The sequence below is a fragment of the Crocodylus siamensis genome, chromosome 8 (genome assembly GCF_052110815.1).
Source record: "Crocodylus siamensis isolate JL-2025a chromosome 8, ASM5211081v1, whole genome shotgun sequence".
Lineage (NCBI taxonomy): Eukaryota > Metazoa > Chordata > Crocodylia > Crocodylidae > Crocodylus > Crocodylus siamensis.
Window position 1 is genome coordinate 39,916,801 of NC_143402.1, and position 23,608 is coordinate 39,940,408.

At 47.3% G+C, this 23,608-nt stretch overlaps 1 protein-coding gene across 1 annotated transcript; it reads left to right on the plus strand.

Annotated features, from left to right (window-relative positions):
• Positions 1-1,536: 1,536 nt before the first annotated feature.
• Positions 1,537-22,104, plus strand: CNGA2 (cyclic nucleotide gated channel subunit alpha 2). Its single transcript, XM_090060601.1, has 7 exons — positions 1,537-4,122; positions 10,319-10,465; positions 11,927-12,022; positions 13,154-13,318; positions 18,714-18,821; positions 19,367-19,473; positions 20,008-22,104. Exons 2-7 carry the CDS (start codon positions 10,350-10,352, stop codon positions 21,423-21,425), a joined length of 2,010 nt encoding a protein of 669 aa, XP_089916727.1. The 5' UTR covers positions 1,537-4,122; positions 10,319-10,349; the 3' UTR covers positions 21,426-22,104.
• Positions 22,105-23,608: the final 1,504 nt, after the last annotated feature.

Consider the following 23,608-nt stretch of genomic DNA (forward strand, 5'->3'; position numbering starts at 1 on the left):
CTAAAAAAATGGTGCAGCGTAGTGTTTCCTGTCAGGACCCTGAGGTCAGAGCATATGACTTATCTTCCATACCACTCAGATAGACCTTTATTGCCTCTGCTAAGGGATGAGAGGGCTCAGAGGCATGTGGAGTCATTTACTCCTAAGCTCCTGTTTTACGGCCTCCATGAAGTGACAAGTTCAGTGGTCTCAGTTCCTATCAGACAGGTGTCCAGATTAAAGCACCAGCCACCAGAACTGATCATAAAATCATAGAAAATTAAGGTTGGAAGAGACCGCAGGAGGTCATCTAGGCCAACCCCCTGCACAAAGCAGGACCATCCTCAACTAGATCATCCCAGCCAAAACTTTGTCTAGCCAGCTCTTAAACTCTCTGGGTAGCCTGTTGCCATGCTTTACTAGCCTCCTGGTGAGAGAGTTTTTCCTAATATTGGGCCTTTGTACATGCCACAAAATTGGCCTTTAAAGCCGCTTAAATGTCCTTTTGCACTGCTTTAATGGTGCTGCTGTTTACACTGTCGGCAGCGTATTGCGCATGAAATGACTTTGGGATGTAGCAAAATAAAACATGTCCAAGGTGTTTTAGTTTTGCTACCTTACAGCCGAGGAAGGAAGCACCAGGCCCCGTGCAGCTCAGGGGCTGTGCAGGCAGCCCGGGGACAGGCCATGCAGGCAGTCTCCACTGAAGGGGAAAAAAAAAACGGCGAGCCATTTCCTTTTTTTCTTTTCTCCCTGGAGCCTGCCTGCCTGAGCAGCGTGGAGACCTGTGCTTCCCTCCACAGCTCCGCAGGGGCCTGCTGCTTTCCTCTGTGGCTGCATGGAGGCTGGGTGCTTCCCTCTGCAGCTGCTCAGGGGCCCCCAGGACCACCTGGGCCAGGTGACTGCAGGCGGGTGTTGCCTGGGGGGCGCCGCTGCAGAGGAAAGCACTGACTCCCCTGCCGCCCCCTCCTTCCCCCCCCTGCTGCCAGAGAGGCAGGTAAGGATCGGGCCTGACCCTTGCATATATGCCACAGGGGTTTACTTTAACTTAAACTGAAGCAGGGTTTTTAAAGACACTCCACTTCAATTTAGAAGTAAACCCCCGTGGCGTGTACAAGCAGCCATCTAACCTAAACTTCCCTTGCTGCAACTTGAGACCATTGCTCCTTGTTCTGTTGTCTGCCACCACTGAGAACAGTTTAGCTTCATCCTCTTTGGAATCACCCTTGAGGTAGTTAAAGGCTGCTATTAAATCCCCTTTCAGTCTTCTCCAGACTAGGTAAGCCCAGTTCCCTCAGCTTCTCCTCAGAAGTCATATGCCCCAGCCCTCTAACGATATTCATTGACTCTGATGCACTCTCTCCAATTGAATCACATCTTTTCTGTAGTGGGGGGCCCATAACTGGACACAGGACTCCAGAATTGGCCTCAGCAGTGCTGAGAGGGGAATAAACGCTTCCCCTGATTTGCTGGAAACACTTCTATTAATGCAGCCCATTATATTGTAGGCCTGCTTCACAACAAGAGCACATTGTTGGCGTATATTCAATTTATTGTCCACTGTAACCCCCACATCCTTTTCTGCAGAGCTGATGCCTAGCCAGTCAATCCCCAGCTTGTACCAGTGCATGGGATTGTTCTGTCCTAAGTGCAGGACTTTGCACTTGTCCTTACTGAACCTCATGAGATTTCTTTTGGCCCAGTCTTTCAATTGGATGAGGTTTCTCTAAATCCCAGCCCTACCCTCCAGTGCATCTACAGTTTCCCTTAGCTTGGTGTCATCTGCAAAGTTGCTGAGAGTGCACTCCATCCCATCTTCCAGCTCGTTTATGAAGATACTGAACAAAATCATCCCAGGACTGACTCCTGAGGCACTCCGCTTGAACACGATATTGATTAGTACCATCTGATCCTGATGATCCAACCAGTTTTCTATCCATCTTACTTTCTGTTTATCCAACCCATACTTCTTTAGCTTGCTTGCAAGAATGTTGTGTGAGACCATATCAAAAGCCTTGCTAAAGTCAAGGTACATATTTTAACCACAGAATTGTCAGAGGGTCTCTCCTTCTTTATTGCCCTGAAGATCTGAGAGGGCACCATTGTGTCCGCTGGTTTCCCCACATCCGCAGAGCCAGTCATCTCATCATAGAAAGCAATCAGATTGGTTATACATGATTTGCCTTTGGTGAATCCATGCTGCCTGTTCCTAATGATCTTCTTTTCCATGTGCTTAGAAATGAATTTTTTGAGGACCTACTCCATGATTTTTCCAGGGACTGAGGTAAGGTTGACCAGTCTGTAGTTCCCCAGGTCTTCCTTCTTCCCTTTCCTAAAGATGGGCACGGTTTGTCCTTTTCCAATCACCTGGGACTTCTCCCAATTGCCATGAGTTTTCTAAGACGATGGCCAGTGGCTCTGTAATCACATCAGCCAACTCCATTAGTACCATTGCGTGCATCGTGTCTGACCTCATGCATCTGTACATGTCCAGCTTTTCTAAATAGTCCCTAAACTTTTCTTTCACCACTGTTGGCTACTTCTCTCCCAGAACTGTGCTGCCGGGTGCAGTAGTCCAGGAGCTGACCTTGCCTGTGTAGACTGAGGTAACAAATGCATTGAGTACTTCAGTCTTTTCTGCAGCCTCTGTCACTAGGTTGCCCCTCCCATTTCAGTAAGGACCCACCATTTCCTTGATCTTCCTCTTGTTTCTGACATACCTGTAGAAACTCTTCTTGTTACCTTTCACATCATCTCCAATTTCATGCACTTTGGCTTTCCTGATTTCATCCCTGCATGCCCAGTCAATACTCTTATGCCCCTCCTTAGTTATTTGTCCAAGTTTCCACTTCTTGTAAGCTTTCTTTTTTGTTTTAGCTCACTGAAGAGTTCCCTGCTAAGCCAAGCTGGTCTTTGCCATACTTGCCAGTCTTCCTGTGTATCAGACTGGTTTGTTCCTGTGCCCTCAGTAATTTTTCTTTCAAATACAACTAACTCTCCTGTATTCCTTTCCTCAGGCTAGCCTCCCAGAGGTTCCTGCCCATCAGTTCCCTGACTGAGTTGAAGTTTGCTTTTCTGAAGTCCAGTGCCCTTACTCTGCTGCTCTGCTTCCTTCCTTTCCTCAGGATCCTGAACTCAGTCATCTCATGGTTGCTGCCTGCCTGTTACCATCCACTACTACATTCCCCACTAGTTCTTCCCTGTTTGTAGCAGCAGGTCAAGAAGAGCACAGCCCCTAGCTGGCCTCTCCAACACTTGTACCAGGAAGTTATTCACAAAACATCTCCAAAAACTTTCTGGATTGCTTGTGCACTGCTGTATTGCTTCCCAGTAGATGTCAAGGTGATTGCAGTATCCCATGAGAACCAGGGTCTATGATCTGGAAATTTCTGCTAGGTGTTTGAAGAAAACCTCATTCATCTCATCCTCCTGGTCTGGTGGTCTATAGCAGACCCCCACCATGACATCACCCTTACTGCTCTCCCCTCTGACCCTAACCCAGAGACTTCCAACAGGCCTGTCTCCAGTTTCATACTGGAGCTCTGAGCAATCATTCAGCTCTTTTACATAAAGCTCAACTTCTCCTCCTCTTTTCCCCTGCCTGTGCTTCCTTTACTTTATACACATCTGTCACAGTGCTCCAGTCATGCGAGCTATCCCACCAGGTCTCCATTATTCCAACCACATCATAGTTCTGTGACTGTGTGAGGACACCCATGTGCTTGCTGCTCCCTTTGTGGGCAATGTCAGCCAAGGAGAAAACCTGGGAGCTGAGTTCCTTCTCTTCTGCAGAGTCGGGCCTCAGGTATATTGTAAGGCTGTGATGTCTTCAGTAAAAAAGGTTCAGCAGAGCCAGCTGAGATGTTTGCTCTAAATATCAGCCTGAAATGGGGATGGTGCTATCAGGTTCAGTTCGGTACTTGACTCTGACAGAACTATGACCTTTCTCCTGTGCCTAGGGGAAGATATCTGACATGCTGCAGTGAAAGGAGAGTGAAGAAAAAGGCTGGAGCTACCTAGGGAGGCTTTTAGGTCTGAACCTTAAATGCTTGCATCTCTTTCCTCCCTGCTACTGGAGAGAGCTTTGGTGGGATTGGGGCTTTTGCCAGTCCATCCTTGAGGACGTGCAGAGTGCTTCTTTTGGTAAGAGACTTATTTAGGGGCCAGAAAACACAGCTGGATGGTGTACTTGCTAAAGCATTCCTGTGCTGTCATGGATTCCAGTGGTGTTGGGCTACAGTGTATGTGATGTAATGAAGGGGGAATGAGGCCACTTTGATCAAATTGAGTTCTCTGGCACGTCTCTGTGCATCTCAGACCATAGGCACCAATTCCATGGGTGCTTTGGGGCTCAAGCACCCACTGAAAAAAATGAGTGGGTGCTCGGCACCCATGGAGTCAGTTGCAGATGTTAACTCCCCCACCCCTCCAACATGTTTTATTAGAAGCAGCAGCACATGACTTCAGCCTGGCTCTGCAGCATCTGTAAAGATTGGATATTTCAGCAGGGCTTTTGGTGCTTTTAGCTAAAGTTGATTCAATCAGCTATTAGATAAAAGTGCCAAAAAAGCCCCACTAAAGTGCTTGATCTTTACAGATGCTGCAGAGCCAGGTTGAAGTCACGTGCTGCTTCTTCTGGGCACGGAATGTGCTGAATTAAAAGTAAAGTGCTATTTTTGTTGGTGGTTTTTTTACACCTGCAAGCACCCACTGGCAAAAAAAAAGTTAGTGCCTATGTCTAAGATTTATTTCTGTTTCTGTGTCATCTTTTCACTCTCCGCATTTTATACTTAAACTTAACTCTTCAGTTCCCCCTCTCTCTGCCTTCCTCTGCACTGAAGTACTTAAAAGGAACAGCAGCTCTGAGGCAGGGTCTAAGGTGACTGCCTTTGATACGCACCACAGAAACATCTCAGAGAGAACAGGGAGGCCATACTTCACTCTGAGCACAATGTACACGTGAATCAGGACTATTCTCAAGGGACTGAAATCCTTCCATTAAACATCCAGTTTAATACAATTGTCTGATATGAAGTTGACCAGTGTCCATTGCTGGTGATCTGGAGCCTAATTCTTCCTCATATTGAAAGAATCTTGGTTCTGTTCTTATATGTAAGACATTTGTTCTAGTTAGGGGATCCTTATTGGGACAGGATCGGCTGTATGCAACTGATGGGCCCAGGTGACTGCAGATGGGAGTGGCCTATGAAGGACCTTTTTCTTTATTACAATATCTCCAGTGACCCTCCTGTCCTCAGCTGTACAGAACCAGTCATGTATAAATGATAATTTCCTGGCTGCTAGCTGAAACAGGACAATGGCTGCTGTCAGCAAGGATCTCAGGAAAGCATATTTTAATGTGACAAACTTTAATTTCAGATGCAGCCAAGAACTTCCATAAGATGTGTAGTTCACTAAGCAAACTTCCAGAGTGCTGCTCTGTTCCAGGATGGGGCTTGTTCTTTTCATAAGCAAACAGGCTGTAGGTAGAGCACCAGTCCACAACCATCTGCCTCACCACCCATCAGCAGTACCATGGTGCTGGTGTCAGGGTGGCTTTTCATTTTCTTCATTGCTTGGAGTCTTTTCTCTCCTCAGTCTTCAGTTCCCATTCAAGTATTCATGGGTGCGGCTAAAGGAGCTGCTTTCCGCTGCATGGCCTCTCTGGGGTCACCTCATTACCTTGCTGGTTTTGCAGCCCTGCTGAGAATGGCAGGAGAGCAGCCTGCACCTGTTTGTTAGGGCGGCACTTGATGTTGATGCCATCACCCTGGTAACATTCACAAGGATTAGAGCAAGCGGGAGAGCATCTTTCCACTTGCACAACATAATGAGGAGGCCACAAGGGAGGTGGGAGGGAGAGAGGTAGAGGAAGGCCTGGAAGAGTCAGGCTGGAGAAAGAGGGGGTGAAGAGAAAAGTGCTGGCTGAATAGAGAGACGGTGAGAGAGGAAGTTCAGGAGGGAGGGGAAAGAGGGACAGGGCACAACTGCTTCTGCCTAATGTGTTCTATCTGCGGGACATATACCACATATATCACTGGCTGTGATTTTTCTAAACTGCTTCTTTGTGTAGCCCAGGTAACTCGGGTATATACTTCCCTTCTCCAACTGAAGGGGATTGTTAGCTGGCAGGTGTGCTGTGGGGTGGGAACTGCAGACCACTCAGTTTCCCTCCAGCCCTATAGAACCAGGCCAGGACAGTCAGGGGACTTAAGTATATACACATTTATTTACATTAACTTATCACAAGGGAAAGAAACATGGATATAAACATATGTACAAATATATATATGATATCTAAACAAATAACAAACAATACCTTCTGGGTAAATGCCATAAAACCTTATACCAGTGCTCCAGAAACAGGTAAGTCTCAGGTAAGTATCTGATCTGAAACAGATAAACCACAAAATAAACATAATCCCAAGGGGAAACCCCAGTGCCCTTGGGCTTTTCCCAAGCCCTACAAGGAAGCTGGTAACTTCAGGGGGGCCCTCCCAGTGGGACCTCCACTTTCAGGAGCCCTTAACTAACCAGGGGGGCTGTGGGAATCATCTTTTCCCTGCAACTCAAGGCTCCCAGGCCTGGAGGGTGGCCCTCGTCCTCTGCACCAGGCTTCTCTCTCGCCTGCAGTGGGCTTCATGGGGGTCGCTGTCCCCTGGAACAGGGCTCCTCTATGCAGGGTTTCTGGGGCCTCTGGCTCAGCCCTGTCTGCTGGCTCAGTAGCCTGAGCACCGTCTGGCTCTCTGGACTTAACCTTTTACTATCGGTCGGAGGCCTGGGTTGCCTCATGCAACACCAGACTTGGTCTACTCCTGGACCCTCCGCGCAGCGCCTCCTGAACTGAGCTCCCAGCCTTGTTCCAGGGGTTAAGGACCTGAGCTGCCCAAGTGCTCCAAAGGTCCTTCTCCGTGCACTGTCCTGTGCACCATGTCTCTGGCCGCACGCCAGAGGTTGCAGACCCGAGCCTCCTCACACAGCTCCCAGGGTCTGGATGCCATGTGCCGTGCTGCACACCAAGAGCCTAGCTGCTGGAGCTGTCTGCAGTTCCCTGCTGATGGAAATCTTCAGGAGCACTTCTGGGCTACTGCTTTGCCCTGCTGAGCAGCTCTCCTCAGGTCTTTTAAGCCCTGCTCTTCTCTCTCCCGGATGTATTCCCCTCATGCTGGGCACCCAGCTCCTTTTATGTACTCCAAGGATCTGCCCCTGAACTTTTCCAGACCTAAGTGTTGCAGTCTTCAATCAGGTCCGGGGGGGGGTGGGAACTCCTCTCCCCCTCCCCTCAGAAAGGGGCATGACTTAACTCCTCTTGCTGCCTTCTGATTGGTGGATGGGCTCCACCAATCAAAACAGCAAGATTTCAAGCTTGGGACTCAACCCAAGCTCCAAAAGGCAAGCCTGTTACATCTGTTTATATGCTGAAGATGAAAGTGCTTTTCAAAGCCTATTGAAAGGCTGCTTCCAGCCGTGCCCTGTGGGATGGGGTAGTAATAAGGGTACTTATTTCTGGATGATTGCTATGGAAACTGCAGAGCATAGGCTGAAGTGTCTGGCTAAAAGTCATTGGGGGAGTCTAAAACTCAGACTTCCTGGTTCTCAGGCCCTTTTATTGTTGCCCTGTGGGGTCAGGCCAACTCTCAGGATCTCAATATTGTGCTATTAGACAGAAGGGTGTGACACAATTGAACATATACAAACACACCAATCAGTTAGGTACACACACACACACAACCAACCAACTCAGGCACATACACATCCAAACCAGCCTAGGCGCATGCATACCTATCACCAGTTCAAGCACATACACTATACACCCCAAAAGTTAGACAAAAATCAATTGTCCATATCCACACACTCAATACACATACACAGATCACTAATTCGTATATCATGCACACAATGACACACACACTCTCACCAGTTCACACATATACAACCCACCTACACATACACACAGGTAAGTTCTTAACTTGGATGGTACAGTGTGTATGTGTGCTTGGGTTACCTGGGATACTTGGGGGAAGGTTAAGGTGAGAGAGAAGGAGTTAAAGTGTAGGGAGAGAAACTTGCCAGAACTAGGATTAGAACCGGTGGACTAGAGAAAAGCTGGCTGAGGAACTGAGGCTGTCCCAGGGTTACTCAAGGTCACTGGTGCAAGGGAAAGAAAAAAAAAAAAAAGCTTGGTGGCAAGGAGGAGACAGCTGGGAAGGAAACTGAGGCAGAAACCTGGTTGCTCATGGGAAAAGGAAAAGGCAGTGGGGATAAGACAGTGGCAAAGAAACAGGGGGTTTGGAGGCAGAGAGGACCTCAGGACAGGTGTTGGAGGTGGCAGTGAGCCAGAAGCAGTAGAGGGAAGAATGAGACAGAAGTTAGAGGGGCGAGGAGCAGAGATTGGAGCAGGGCTGAAACACAGTAAAGCAAAACCCAACTTAGGGGTCCAAATAACAGGTTTATTAAACAGACAACACGCTACACATCCCCATGAAGTTGTTATCACACACACACACACACACACACACACACACACAAAATGGCAGCAGGAGAAAGAGACTCAGTGGAAGGGTTGGGGTCCAGGTAAGGAAGAGACACAGAGTCCAAGTCCTTGGTTGAAGAGAGGGTAGGGGGTGATACCTACCTATCCAGGCTGGAAAGGGGTCTTTGTCCAGTAGGTATTGTCCAGAGTGGGGTCCCTGGCAGGGCCTCTGGGTATATAGGTGGTGTGGCATGGTGCTGGTCCACATGGAGAAGGCATCTTCACTACCCCCTTTTATGGGGCAGACTACCTTATCTCCTATGGGGATGGCCTGTCTAGTCAATGCCAGTCCTGTTCCAGAGGGTTCCAGGTGTTCATACTGAGCATGTGCAGCCTCGGCACAATGGTGGGTTGCCTCATCTTTTGTTTCTTGAATATTGAGGGTGGTTCCAAGGGCTGGGTTGTTGGTCCAGGTATTTGTGTTGATGGTTCGGTCCTTCAGAGGGAGCTATTTTTAGACCTACTGCCATTGTCTCTCAAACACCCTCATTCATCCCCATTAATTCAGGAACGAAGTTGCATAGGTGGGGTAGGTGTGAGTCATAGATTACACAACCGGGCATGGGGATAAGATGGAGGCTTGACATTACAAGATGGAAACTTGACATAACTTATGCTAACTTACATATATAGGCCTAAAACAGTAATCATATAATATCAAAGCATTAAAAAAAAATCAATACAAAACATAATAATTATCACTTATAAAACAGTGGAAAGCTATATCAAAATAGCATGGCACTTATTTGCAGAGGGGAGAGAAAAATAAAACTTACTACCTAAAATAAAATGTTAAAGCTTATCCTACATCTTAGCTTATTTATACTTATCTATCGGGAATAGAAAGAGAGAAAAAAAGTCAGAAATGGTTGGGGAAGGGGAGGGAATGCATTTTAAAATAAATTAAAAAAAGAAAAACGGGGTTTTGCTACATTATCATTGTAAGTCCATCCTTCCTTCCATGTATGGGCAAGGTATGCACCAATGTATTTACACAGCCATGTTTCATGATAACTGCCTATGATAGGTGTTTGTGCCTGAAAGCTTGCAAAGAACAATTTTAACAACTACAGTATTTAGTTGGTCTAAAAAGATATCACATTTACCCAAAGAACCTTGTGTGCCTGTGATGATAACATACACTGTGGGCCAATTTCACCTTCCCTGGAAGTGCCAGATGTAAGTGACACTTGGAGGTAGACCTGGGAAAGGGAGGAGCACTGATCTCACCTAGGTGGGCAAATCTAGTGTTTCTAGGTTCATTCTGTTCTAGTAGAGGGAGTCCCAACCTGTAACATGTGAAGGGGGAGGCCATTATTAGGGGTGCACGATGCGGGCCAATTCAATTCAGATTTGGATTTGGCCTGAATCAGGGACAGTGATTCAATTCGTTGATTCGGATCACTGTCCCTGATTCAATGCGGCCAAATTCGAATCTGAAGACCTAAAAGTGGACCAGAAGTACATCTGATCTGGGTCTGCTGCTGAGCACGCTGGGGAGCCGGCTTGTGCTTCTGTGGAAGCCCCAGCATCACAGCACTCATGAACCCCTGCTACCTAGAGGTATGTAGAAAAAACACTTAAAGCTGTATCTATGTCTGAATTGATTCAGAGGGATTAAAAGGTCCTCTGATTCAATTCGGATTCAGAGATTCAGCCACTGAATCGGGCTGAATCAAATCAGGGACTGAAGCTTCGCACAGCCCTAGTGGTTATACCCATATGCTCTGTTACTGTATAGGGTGCCCATGCCATACATAGGTTCTCGCTTGACAGTGTTCTGTTCTTTCCTGCTTTCTGGGGCAGGGTGCAAAGCTGGGGCCTTTTTGCATGGAGGATGACGGCAAAGAGTAATGGTCTGAAGAGCTCACTTGCCAACCACCACCCTCCCCGGCTGTCTGTCAAAGCCAACTCCGAGGATGATCCAGACAAGACTGAGATCAGCACAAGCAGGTCAGGCTACTCTTTGGTTTGGAACTGGAACCTGGCTCAAGAAGTTGGTCAGCAGAGGCAGCAGGGGCCTATTAATGCTGAAAGGGACTAGTAGGGTCACATGGGGTTCAGAATCCTCTTGTGGAGTCTGCCTGCTGATTCTGTCAGGCATGAAATAATGGAGGTACCCCAGTGGTTGGAGAGCACTGCTCGGCTCCAGCAGGGTGACCACATGGGTGTGGAGCATTGCAGCTGCTCTGGGGCAAGTCTGTGTGACGGTATCTCATTTAAATGCTGTTCTGAAAGGGGGTATTCAAGGCATTGTCTGGTAGAGGTGTTTCCTCTCTTGCCATCCTGCTTGATCTTGCTATGTGTAACTGTCAAGCTGTAGGGTCTAGTTTGAAGCAGCAGATGCACTTTTTACTTTTTTACTGGCTCAGCCTGTGGTCAGATCAAGTGGTATGCTCTGGAAGCTCAAAAGTAGAGACTATCTTGGAGGCCAGAGGGGGACTTAGCATGAAGAGCTTGGGGAGGAGCATGAGGCTTGATTCTCACGTCTAGAGCTGAGGTGCTGCCTTGCGGCTTGGGCAGGAAACCTTTGAGTAGGTTTGACTATATTCTCCAGTAGCTGTGTTCTGTTAGGAAAGACTGTTGGCACCTGCTTAAGACACATTTTGACCTTGGGGCCTACTTCTGAGAGATCTGTCAATGGGGTGTGTGGGCAATGTCTTAACTACTTATATTGCCCCCATTATTGTAACTGAGCACTTCATAATCTTCAGTGTATTTGTCCTCTTGCTCCTGTCAGATGGGGAAAATGCTATTATCTCCACTTTACCCATGGGAAGCAGAGGCAGGGAGGCTAAGTGAGGTGAACAATGCCACATGATAAGTTTGTGATGGACCAGAGAACTGAACTTTGGGATCCTGGCACCCTAAACAACCAGGTCATCCTACTAAGAGCTAGCACCTTGGAAATGCAAACAAGCCCCAGGGCATGAGCCCATGAGGGAGAGAATCCAAAGGGATATCCAGAGCCTGTGACACTTGATTTAGCAAACTATGCAATCACTCCAGCCTATCTGAGCCATCGTGCTGCATCTCCTGTAGAAAGCCAAATGCACCCGTATTGCTTGAGGGGAGTGACAGGGCGAGATTATTTGCAAGAGCAACCTCTCCAGGGCAGAATGGAGAAACCAAGGATTGGAATAAGAGAGGGACTTAATTCCATTCTCATCTTTAGGGTGATTGTTACATCCATATCAAGTTTACTCTAACACAGGAGGAGCCATGCATATGAGGGAGGCACAGACGTGAATGAACATCCAAGCCCTACACAGACACATAGGGCAAGTCACAGAAGTCTGGGATGGACAATCACAGCATAAAGCCAGATTCCTTCTCTCTCTTCTCCAGGGAGAGTTCATCTAATGTTGCATGAGTGGTGACCTGTGACCCTGATCTGTCTTTTACCCTTTGCAGGGCTGAGTCTGCAGATGACACTTCCTCAGAACTGCAGAGAATTGCTGCATTGGACAATGCAGATCAGCCAGCCCGAAGAAGAGGAGCTCTGACCAGGTATCTGTGCCTGTAGGATGGAGCCAGGCAAGGGGAGAAGAGCTGAGTGTGGAGTCCTGTATGGAATTGCCATCATGCTTGAGGGAACTTGCTTCATCAACCTAGCTTCCAAAGGCTTTGCCATTACAGTTGAGCACAAAACCCTTGCATTTAGTTGTGAAAAGTTTGTGGTGAAATTGGAAGAAGGCTACAAAACATCACCACACAGTTGCTTGAAACTCTGCCTGGGCCATGGGTGGCTCTGAATTAGCAGGACTCAAGCCCAATTGTTCTGTTTACAAAGTGAAGCATTAACCTTTCAGCTCTGGCAAATCCTTCTCCAACTGCACTGGACAAAGGAAGTTTTTTTGCAATTGTTGCCCTTTCATTCACCTACTAAAGAGGTGACAATTTGCTGATTTTGAGGTTAATCCTGTGCAGAGCTGGGCACCCTTTGGCCTCCTGCTGCCAGTGACACCTGAATGCTTACCACCACACAAAATCTCTCTTGCTTTATGGTTCCTTTATGGTCATTAACAACTTCTTGGCTTCTGCTAATTCTTGCTTAGCAGACGAGAAGCTCCCTATAAGCAGCTGTGTACAGCGTTGGAATAGAGACGGTGGGTCCAGACCCTGGGAGAATGTCTTTGTGTTCATGAATTAGCTCTTTGTTTTGGCCTGTTTGTAGTGCTGAATGGGTTAATGGGCTTTGGCACAGGTGCGAGCATCAGCCAGCGCACAGGCCTCAGATTACAGCTATGCCTGTGTGAATGACTTGGAATAGGATTGTTAAAGATATGGCCCATAGACCTGTGTCATCTGGCCCATAGATGCTCCCAGACAGGCTGGGAACTCAGGGGTGAGGTGAGTTGGGGAAGGGCCACTGGCAGTACCCAGGATGTGGAGTCTGTGGGTGAGCCACTGCTGTGTTAACCCCTGCAGCTCCCTGGAATCACTCGCTCAGTTTCACTGCTCACCCTGCCATGAAGGTGGATCCATATACAGCCCACAAGGAGCCCTGTGGTCTGGATGTGGCCTACAGGGCAAAGTGAGTTTTACACCTCTGGGCTGAAATAAGTGTCTGTACTGGAGTTGAGTGGTTTTGTCACTTGGATGACCCTAACTTTGATTCGTGCCTCTTTCCCCTCTCAGGATAGTCCGGCTAGTGGTGATTCTGAGAGACTGGGCAAACAAAAGCTTGCGGGAAGAGCAGCAAAGGCCAGACTCCTTCCTCGAGCGATTCCATGGGCCAGAACTGCATACAGAGGATGGTAACGAGCAAGGGGACAAAGGTGGTGAAGGCAGCAAAAGCATTAAGTATGGTTTCTTTTTCATAACCCTCTGACTTTCTCAGTTGGAGGCCAAATGTTTTGTGTGTGTTGCGGGACTCCTCACCTGCCTGATGTGCTTCTCACTGTCACACCAGGGGCCATCAGGGAAAGGACTCTCTGTCCTGGCACTAAAAGGGAGGTGGCATAGTCTTGAGGGTTTAGCATGGTGACTGGAGTCACCTGTGCTATGCTGTCTTAGGGAATTATACCCAGTAGGTTAACACCATTTTTGAATAATTGGGGCCAAGGGTCTTAGTGCCTGCCAGCTGCCTCTGAGCATATATACAGATTTCTGTACCCGTGTGTACCTGTACCCACTGTCAAGCCTAAAGGAACCCTTGCACCAAGGTTCTGTTCTAGACCCTTTCAATTACAACCCCCCGCCGTGCCATGCTGATGGTGCTGGGCATGGGCACAGTGCCTTTCGTGCAGGGATGAGGAAGAACTTTAAAGAGTAAGCTGTGTTTCCCCATTTTTTACATGAAGAAACTGTGGCCTAGAACAGTATTTTTTCAGCCTGTTATTGTATAATGTCCCCTTCTCCATCCTTCCCCTACCAGGACTTCCTTCCAATAAGGCCAGGACCCTTTCCCATTAGTCGGCTAAAAAAGGTGGTTGTGACCTCTTGACACCTGTTTATGAATATGAATGAGAGCCCCAGGTAGGAAACCCCTGGTTTGGAGTGCATGAGTTTGGTCCCAACTCAGATAGGGAGTCTGTAGAGTGTCTGAAATGGATTCAAGTCAACAGCCAGGATCACACTGCAGCTATTAGGCCAAGCTCTGACCAGGAATAATTACATCTAGAAGGGATTCCCAAGGGGTTTGCAGGACTGAGTTACCCATCTGATGCTGTATTTGCCTGTCTGATTTCATCATTTGTGGGAGAGGAAGGGATTTCATTCACTGCTGAGCCTTCTGCTAGAGCATACGTTGTGATGATTATTCTTTGAAAAGTCCTTTCAAATCCAGTCCTTTCATCTCCACTGCACTTGGACACAGTGAAAAACAATAACCTTGCTCTTCTTTCTCACTATAATTAAAGGGCAGAGCTCATTGACTAGTCTGGCCCCCACTATTATACATGGTAATTACAACACCAAGAAAGGACTGTCTTCTATAGGGGGAAAATATCAGCGGCTTATATCTGAGGCTTTAATAGCCAGAGAAGAAAATGTTCTGCCCTGTGAGGTTAAGGATAGCTTGTTAATTATCAGAGGCAGTAGACTCAGAATGAGCAGAGGGAGATGGAATAGAAGTATATATGCTGAATTGGGTTAGTATGGTTTTGCAGCCTCATAGCTTTCATAGATTTCATAGACATCAGGGCTGGAAGGGACCTCGGGAGATCATCGAGTCCAGCCCCCTGCCCAAAGGGCAGGAAGTCAGCTGGGGTCATAGGATCCCAGCAAGATAAGCATCCAATTTACTCTTGAAGGTGTTCAATGTAGGTGCTTGAACCACCTCCGCTGGCAGACTGTTCCAGACCTTGGGGGCTCAGACAGTAAAGAAATTCTTCCTTATGTCCAGCCTGAAACGGTCTTGCAGGAGTTTGTGACCGTTCGACCTCGTCATCCCTTGGGGCGCTCTGGTGAACAGACGTTCCCCCAGATCCTGGTGGTCACCCTTGATAAACTTGTAGATGGCCATCAGATCACCCCTGAGCCTGCGCTTTTCCAGGCTAAAGAGTCCCATGGCTCTCAGCCTGTCATCGTAAGATCTGTTTTCCTGACCTCTGATCATGCGCGTGGCTCTCCTCTGGACTCTCTCAAGCTTCTCCACATCCTTTTTGAATTGTGGAGCCCAAGACTGGACGCAGTACTCCAGCTGCGGCCTCACCAAGGCCGAGTACAAGGGGAGAATGATGTCCTGGAATTTGCTTGAGAAGCATCTATGGATGCAAGCCAGCGTTTTGGTCGCTTTATTAGCCGCAGCATCGCATTGCAGGCTCATGTTTATCTTGTGGTCAATGATGATCCCCAAGTCTCTTTCTTCTGTAGTGCTAACCAACATAGCACTGCCGAGTGATGGAGGTCCGCTAGGTCCCTGGAGAGCCAGGGGGGCTGCTGTGCCGCCTTGCTGCCTTTCCTCCGTGTTGGCATAGATTTAGCTTGTGCATTGAGGATCGCTTCCTTGAGAAGCAACCACTCTTCTTGAACTCCCATCTCCCTGGGGTCATGGTCCCTAAGGGCCTGACCGACAAGCCTCTTGAGCTTGTCAAAGTCGGCTTTTCTGAAGTCAAGGCATTCTGTGTTGCTGACTGACTTGCCAGCTTTACGGTGGATGGTGAAGGTGATCAGCTTGTGGTCGCTGTCCCCAGCTTCCCATCGATCACTAGGTCGCCGATTAGGTCGTCCCCCGTAGCCAGTACCAGGTCGAGCAGCGCTTTGCCTCTCGTTGGCCCATAGACTTCTTGAGTCAGGTAGAGGTCATCCACGCACGAGAGAAAGCTTTGCGACTGCTCAGATTTTGCTGAGTGATCTTCCCACGAGATGTCCGGGTAATTGAAGTCACCCATGACAACCAAGGTCCTGGAGCAAGCGGCCTCAGTCAGTTCCCGGGCGAACTCCTGGTCAAGCTCAGGACTTTGAGTGGGAGGTCTGTAGTAGACTCCCACCGTTGTGTCCCCTGTGCCATATTCCCCATGAATTTTTACCCAGAGGGTCTCTAGCTGTCCATGCCGGTCGCCAACATCAGCCTGCAGGGACATGTAGCTTTCCTTCACATAGAAAGCTACACTCCCGCCCCTTTTGTCAACACAATCCCTCCTGTACAGGGTATAGCCCTCTATCCCCGTGGTCCAGTCATGGGTGGAGTCCCACCAGGTCTCTGTTATCCCAATGACTTCATAATTCTTTGCACTGAGCAGAAGGATAAGCTCCTCCTGCTTGTTGCCCAGGCTCCTGGCATTAGTGTACAGGCAGGCAAGTGTCCCCTTGGGGGCTTTTGCCTTGCCCACAGATTGTGCCAGGGCTGGGGCAGGGGTGGGCTCCCTTAAGTGCCTTGGTCTGCTGGCTTTGCAAGGGTTACTCAGTGGGCCAGCAGTGGCAGTAGTCCCCCCATCCCCCAGCGGGCTTAGTTTAAAGCCCAATGGAGCAGGTCAGCCAGCCTGGCTGAGAAGAACTTCCTCCCCAGGCGGGAGAGGTGGAGGCCATCTCTTCCCAGCAGCTCGCTGCCTCTCTCGCCAAAGAGCGGGCTGTGGTAATGGAAGCCAAAGCCTTCCCGATGACACCAGCTCTGCAGTCTTTGGTTCACTACATGGATCCTCCTCTCCCTCCTCAGCCCATAGCCCAAGACTGGGAGGATTGATGAAAACACTACCTGAGCTCCCAGACCCCTAAGCCCCGCTCCCAGTGAGCTTTTAATAGAAAGCTGCTAATTTTCTGAGGTTTGGTCTCCAGATTTGGTCTCCTCAGCTGACTTCCTGCCCTCCAGGCAGGGGGCTGGACTTGATGATCTTCCAAGGTCCCTTCCAGCCCTAATGTCTATGAAATCTATGAAATAATATTTGTCTGCTGCTTTAGGTCATGCCTCAATGAAGTTAAACATCAACATGTTAACAGGATGTGAAGGCAAACATAGTGGTTGTTCAGTGTTTGCCAGCCTGGGGTTATTCTGAAGATGGTATGCAGATTATCCAGACAATGGACTGTAAATTCAGGGCTATCCTGAACAATGCAGGAAGGGTGACAGTCCTACCCAATGGCTAGGTTGGTTAGGATGATGACTAACACTGAGATTTCTTTGGGTCTGATGGGGGTAAACCCTCTCACATCATATGCTTGTGAAAGTTCCATGTCATTGTAACTCCAGGTGCAAGGCCATGCCAGACGTCTGTGCTTGAAATCCTCAGTGTATAGGGGAGATTTGTGCAGAGGGGGCTTTCAGGACCAGGCTTAAAGATAGCACCACGCAAAAACAGACAGCTGACTTTATTCCTTCATTTCATCTTTAACCCTGCTTCCAGCTTCCATTGTGTTTGTGTCCTGATATCACAGAGAGCAACTCCATGGTCTGATTCTGTGATAACACTGGTGCCCTCTGCTGTATACATTTAAAAACAGCATTTAGTAGTATTTGTATTACTACAGTGACTGGAGCAATGATTCTCAACCAGGGTCCAATAGCACTCTGGGGTGTTTTGAAATCCTTTCAAAGGTGTCACAGAGTGCTACACAATGTTAGTACTATTAAGTGTGAAAACATGTTTCACAGGATAAATCTAGAGATTTCAAAAAGGAATCTGTAGTGTCTCAAACATTCTGACCTCCTGTGGGTTTTCTGAGTTCTTTGCCACAGAGGAATTGCTCTACTATTTTTTCTATAGTTAGAAAACAAGTAAAAGCTAAGAGCTAGCATTTTCCAGTGGCGCCTTAAGTCTAATGAGGGGTGCCTCTAGTCTAAAAATGTTTAGAACCACTGGTTTGGATCTGGACTTGAAATGAAAGTTCCTCTGTGTTAGGTGCTGTATAAGCAGTGATAGGAGACAGACTACTTCTCTGAGAATAATGCAAGCTATTTTGAACCCTGCTCATCTTTGATTAGTACTACTGAAGGACCACTGTGTGTGGCCATGTGGAAGCCTTGTCTGACAGCTCTGCTAAATGCACTGATCCCAGAAGTTGCAGCATTCTTGCTGGTGACAACCATGCCACACCAAAGAAGTAAACCAAAGTTAGAGACTACAGTTATGGAGGCAGGAGAAGCAGCACTGATGAGGGAGGGGCATGGTATTTTAATAAGATCTGGCAAATGGGTGTGTTACATCTCTGGGAGCAAGTTCTGCAGTCTAAGGTGTGGGGAGTTTTTGAATGTGACCATTAGGGCAAAGCCAGGATTTGCCTTAATGCCCCAAAACAGGATCAAATGCATGGGAACAGAGTAAGAGCTGGACCCAGCCACTCAGCAAGTAGACTGCACCCTTCACCATGGCAGCACCATGTGCTTCCCTCAGCAGTACAGATATCTATTGCACTTCCTGCCCTGATTACTGTTAGTTGTGAGCTACCTCAGAGCTACAACTATCACGTACCATGTCTGCATTGTCTGTCAGAGGGCCTTTTTAGTGATTTGAGTAGGAGCCTGGGAACCTAGAAAGCCATATTCTGTTCCTGACTGTCACTGACTTGCAGCAAAGTCCTTGTGACCTCTTTCATGTTCCCCATCAGTTAACATAGTGCATAGATGCTTTACCTACATCAAGAGGGAACTGGGTGAAGAGGAGTTTAATTGATGAACTTCATCAAGTACCTAACATTCCTTAGATGGAAGGCACTCAGCACTCATTGTTGTAGTGATTAAACAGAGTTTTAGTTAAGGGTCATTGCTCCATTATCAGTGTGCAGTCTCCTAGGTTCTGGTTCTCTCTGGTTCTGTTTTCAGGAAGAAATGGATGGTGTTTGTGGTGGATCCTTCTGGGGACTGGTATTACCGCTGGCTGCCTGTCATTGCACTGCCCGTCCTTTATAACTGGTGCTTGCTTGTGGCAAGGTAAGCAGGAGGCCTTCCAAGGTTATGCCATTCTGTAACCCTTCTGTCTCATTGGGTGCTTTCTTTGGGACCAGTCTCGGCAGCTTGGGACTGGGCATGCTGCATGCTGCTTTTTTTTAGGCTAATAAAAAATAAAAGTCCCAGTTTCATTGGTGTCATGGCAGTGGAAAGGGGAACCCAATTCTATTGTGCTTTGACACACATGGGTGGAACTTGTGAGAATGGAATTTGGAGGGTAGTAGAGACAAATTAGACTGTAGGATAGGGACCCCCATTTGAGAGGCAGTTTTAGGAACATCATTACCTAGATCAATGGAGAACAGATGTTCTAAAAGGTGATAGATTTAATTTCCAAAGGGAAAGGGGATGGTTAGCAATTGTCAAAAGTCAGTTGTGCCTACTATGGGCAGTGCTTTGTAGAGCAGCCCAGGAACCACACCATTAGGAGATAGGGCTTTGTGGGGAGGGCGAAATGGGTGAGTGGACTTTGGTAACCTGATAATACTCTCTCTCTTTCTGACCTCTATCATGTGGTTCTCCTGCAGAGCCTGCTTTAGTGATCTCCAGAGGGGCTACTTCATCCTCTGGCTTGTGCTGGATTATATCTCAGACTGCATCTACATTGCTGATATTGTAATCCGGTCACGCACAGGTGAGCTGAGGAGACAAAGACCAAGAAGGATTTTCTTCAATATCATCACATAAGATCTGATTTGACCTGTCAGGGAGGAGCTTGCTCTGTGGCTGTTCTAGAAGAAGGGCCTTCAGTGATGCCTTGGAGCTAGCTGGCAGGGACTAGCCCCCAGAGGAAGAATTTAATTAAAAGCTCTGAGAAATAGAGTAAGTTTCAGAATGAAAGATTAATTATCCCAGATTTTACCTTCACCTTTGAATAATTGTACAAAATTACCCACATTACCATTAGTATTCTGGCATGGTTTAAGGTCTGTATCTCTGATGTGGTATCTGTGAAGTTAATGAACAATCTGAATGGAAAATAGTAGAATTTAATGTTCTTAGGATGTAGCAGGCTGCTGTGTAATTTTCTGTGCTGTATTAATTCAGGCTGTGTTGAGGATGGAAACTTCAGTGTCTTTTTAACATATATAGCTTTGGTCAAAGGCAGGAGAACAAATGAACAAATGTAACTGAACCAAGCTAATTCTATGTTTTGCATTTCTGTTAGGTTTCCTGGAACAGGGCCTGCTGGTTAGGGACCTTAAGAAGCTGTGGGATAAGTATGTCCAAACCTTTCAGTTCAAGCTGGACGTCCTCTCTGTCTTGCCTACAGACCTGGTGTATATTGCAGTGGGAATCCATCGGCCTGAGCTGCGCTTCAACAGGCTACTCCACTTCTCCCGCATGTTTGAATTTTTTGATCGGACTGAAACCAGGACTAGCTACCCGAACATCTTCAGGATTAGCAACCTGGTACTGTACATCCTGGTCATCATCCACTGGAATGCCTGCATTTACTATGCCATCTCTAAGTCCATTGGCTTTGGGACAGACACCTGGGTGTACCCCAACATCACAGACCCTGAGTACGGGTACCTCAGCCGGGAGTATGTCTATTGCCTCTACTGGTCCACTCTGACTTTGACTACTATTGGAGAAACTCCTCCTCCAGTGACTGATGAGGAGTACCTTTTTGTCATTGTTGATTTCCTCATTGGTGTCCTCATTTTTGCCACCATTGTCGGGAATGTGGGCTCCATGATATCCAATATGAATGCTACCAGGGCAGAGTTCCAGGCGAAAATTGATGCCATCAAGCACTATATGCAGTTCCGCAAGGTCAGCAAGGAAATGGAAGCCAAGGTCATCAAGTGGTTTGACTACCTATGGACCAACAAGAAGGCAGTAGATGAACGTGAGGTCCTAAAGAACCTCCCTGACAAACTGCGGGCAGAGATTGCCATCAATGTGCACTTGGAGACACTGAAGAAGGTAAGGATCTTCCAGGACTGTGAATCAGGCCTGCTGGTAGAGTTGGTGCTGAAACTTCGGCCTCAGGTGTTCAGCCCGGGGGATTATGTTTGCCGAAAGGGGGACATTGGCAAGGAGATGTACATCATCAAGGAGGGGAAACTGGCTGTGGTGGCAGATGATGGAGTGACTCAATATGCCTTACTCACCGCAGGACTCTGCTTTGGTGAGATCAGCATCCTCAACATTAAAGGGAGCAAAATGGGCAACAGGCGCACAGCCAACATCCGAAGTCTTGGCTATTCTGATCTCTTCTGCCTGTCTAAGGAAGACCTAATGGAAGCAGTCACTGAATATCCTGATGCTAAGAAGGTGCTGGAGGAGCGTGGCCGGGAGATCCTGATGAAGGAAGGGCTGCTGGATGAGTCTGAAGCTGAAGCAAGCCTGGAAGGGAAGGAAGTAGAGGAAAAGCTGGATCGGCTGGAGTCCAACCTGGAGACACTGAACACCCGTTTTTCTCGAGTGTTGTCCGAGTATAATACTGCTCAGATGAAGCTCAAACAGCGCATCTCTGTTTTGGAAAACAAGATGAAACAGGAGGTTCCGGATGACATCTTTGATGGATTAGACACACCTGTGGAGGATGAGGAAGGAGCCAAATCTGGGAAGAAATGAGAATCTGTAGATGTCTGCACCCTGCAGAACAGAGCGGGGGCTGACATGGCATTTACTGGTTTCTGTGTTTCAGGAACAAATTACTACCACTGCCTTGCATTGCATGAGACTTCTCAGTGTCATAGAAGTGTTGTTGTCGCTGCCTTGTGTGAGTGCTCTCTACTCAGTTCCAAATCAGGTGACTCTTGTAGCTCTTACCATCTACCCTACTGCCTTAATCCATGGCCTAAGAATCAGATCAGTCAGAACATGAGTGACCTCTGTTGCTGCTAACATTTCTGTCCAACTTCTGCAAGGAGTATATGCTCATCTTACCTTCTTGCCTCCTTCTTGCAGGACCTCATCAACTGAATGCCTTATATATAACAGTTAGTGGAGACACCTGAGCTCCTCTTATGCGTAGGTGGGGGTGCAATAACTTTGACGTAGAGAAAGGTCTCATTTGTTCACTTTGCTTTCCCTAATGAGTTGATCAGGATGATGCTCTTTAGAGGACCAGCATCCCAGGAGCTAATAAGCACAGAGAGAGAGAGAGAGAAATCGAACCATCAGCCAGATACTTATTGAATGTATTTTTGGTAACTGCTTTTGTAATACACACTTATATTATGTAAATATCTATTTTCCACTGTATGATCACATATGTTTAAAATACTGAAACCCAAATGAAGAAGTTAAACCAAGTCTTATGCTTCTGTGAATAGAATGTTTTCTGGTTCGGTGTAGGTTATCAACATTGCTTCTGAAAGTAAAGACTTATGATAAAGGTAGGTAAGGTAACAGCAACCTATTCCCAGGCTTGCTCTGTGGTTTAGTCTTTCAAAAGCATCTTCCTCAATAGGGAAAAATATTCTGTAGTGCTGTGCTGTATTACTACCTTGTCCATCAGCTTCCACCTGAGGAGCAGAGTTTCTGGGTGTGTTTCTAAGACACTCTGTTCTCTCTCTGCCTGGTTACAGTGGCAGTTTAAATTTTGCTTGGGATATTAAAGTCTAGGATGACATCTACAGTATAGTGGTTAAAACAAGTGTGCTTTGGGCTGACAGCATCTGTTACTTTATGTACAGGACAAAACTGACTGTCTGTGTCTTCTGTCTAACCATGACTAGACAGGCCAGAAAGGGCTATACTATACTAACATGATTTAAAGAAAGAAAGCTGTGGTAAGGGCAAACTGTCTGAATTTATTTTACAGTGGGTAAGTTGCAGTGTTAGCAGAGCTCATTTGGAGTGTGTGTACACAATGTCCTCAGCATTCCCTGCTCACCCACTCCCATTTGCATGCACTGAACCCAGAAATGTGCCAGTAAAGCTGCTCTGGGGGTATCCTCCTTCCCTTCCTCTCCCTCCCCTTACCAACAGCCCTATGTGAGAGCTCCAGTTCCCATATATTTGAACTTGACTGTGGTGGTTATCCCCAGAACACCTTCACTGCCATATTTTTGGGGGGGGTGTGAGTGAGGGGTAGCAGATAGCAGGATGCACTTAAGTCGCTCTCAGAGGACATGGTAAAAACAGGCTCTTATTTTCCCCTGGTAGGGGTGGGGGATAAATTGTGTTCCCCTTCACCAAAAAGTGATGGTTTCAGGAACTTTCACTTTCCTGTTTGGAGGAGAAATCGGCAATGGAATCAGGATGCCAGATAGTATCTTAGTTCCACTGAAATTTAAAAAATTCCTGTTGACTTCACTGGTGCCAGGATTTGACCCCATATGTTTTCTTACTGTAAGTTAGTTGTTTACAAAGTGTGTGCAAATCCTTTCTTCCTTGGACAAGGTGATCACAAAAAGCAGACAGACCACACCCTGTTGCAGAGACCTCAGGTAAAATACTACTGTGCTGCCCCTGAGAAGCAGCTGTCTTGAGCCTCTATCTTTCCAGGAATCCAGCTACTTAAGGTAGTATTCCCTGTCCTGCCTCAGCTCCTGGACTTTATCTGGGATTCCTAATGGTAATCACTTGGAGCCTACATATCGACTCTCCTTTACATATAGCCTCTTTTATATTATAAGCCTCAGAAATGTTTCACTGTGCTTCAGCCTACACAGTCTGTTAATGACTGTCTGGGTGTGGGGGAGGATTTTGGTCTGAGTGCTCACACTCCAGTGAATTATAGCACTCAGGATGTTAACGTCTATTGCTGTAATGCTTGCAAACATGCTGTCTGTGCTCTGGAGGTGCAA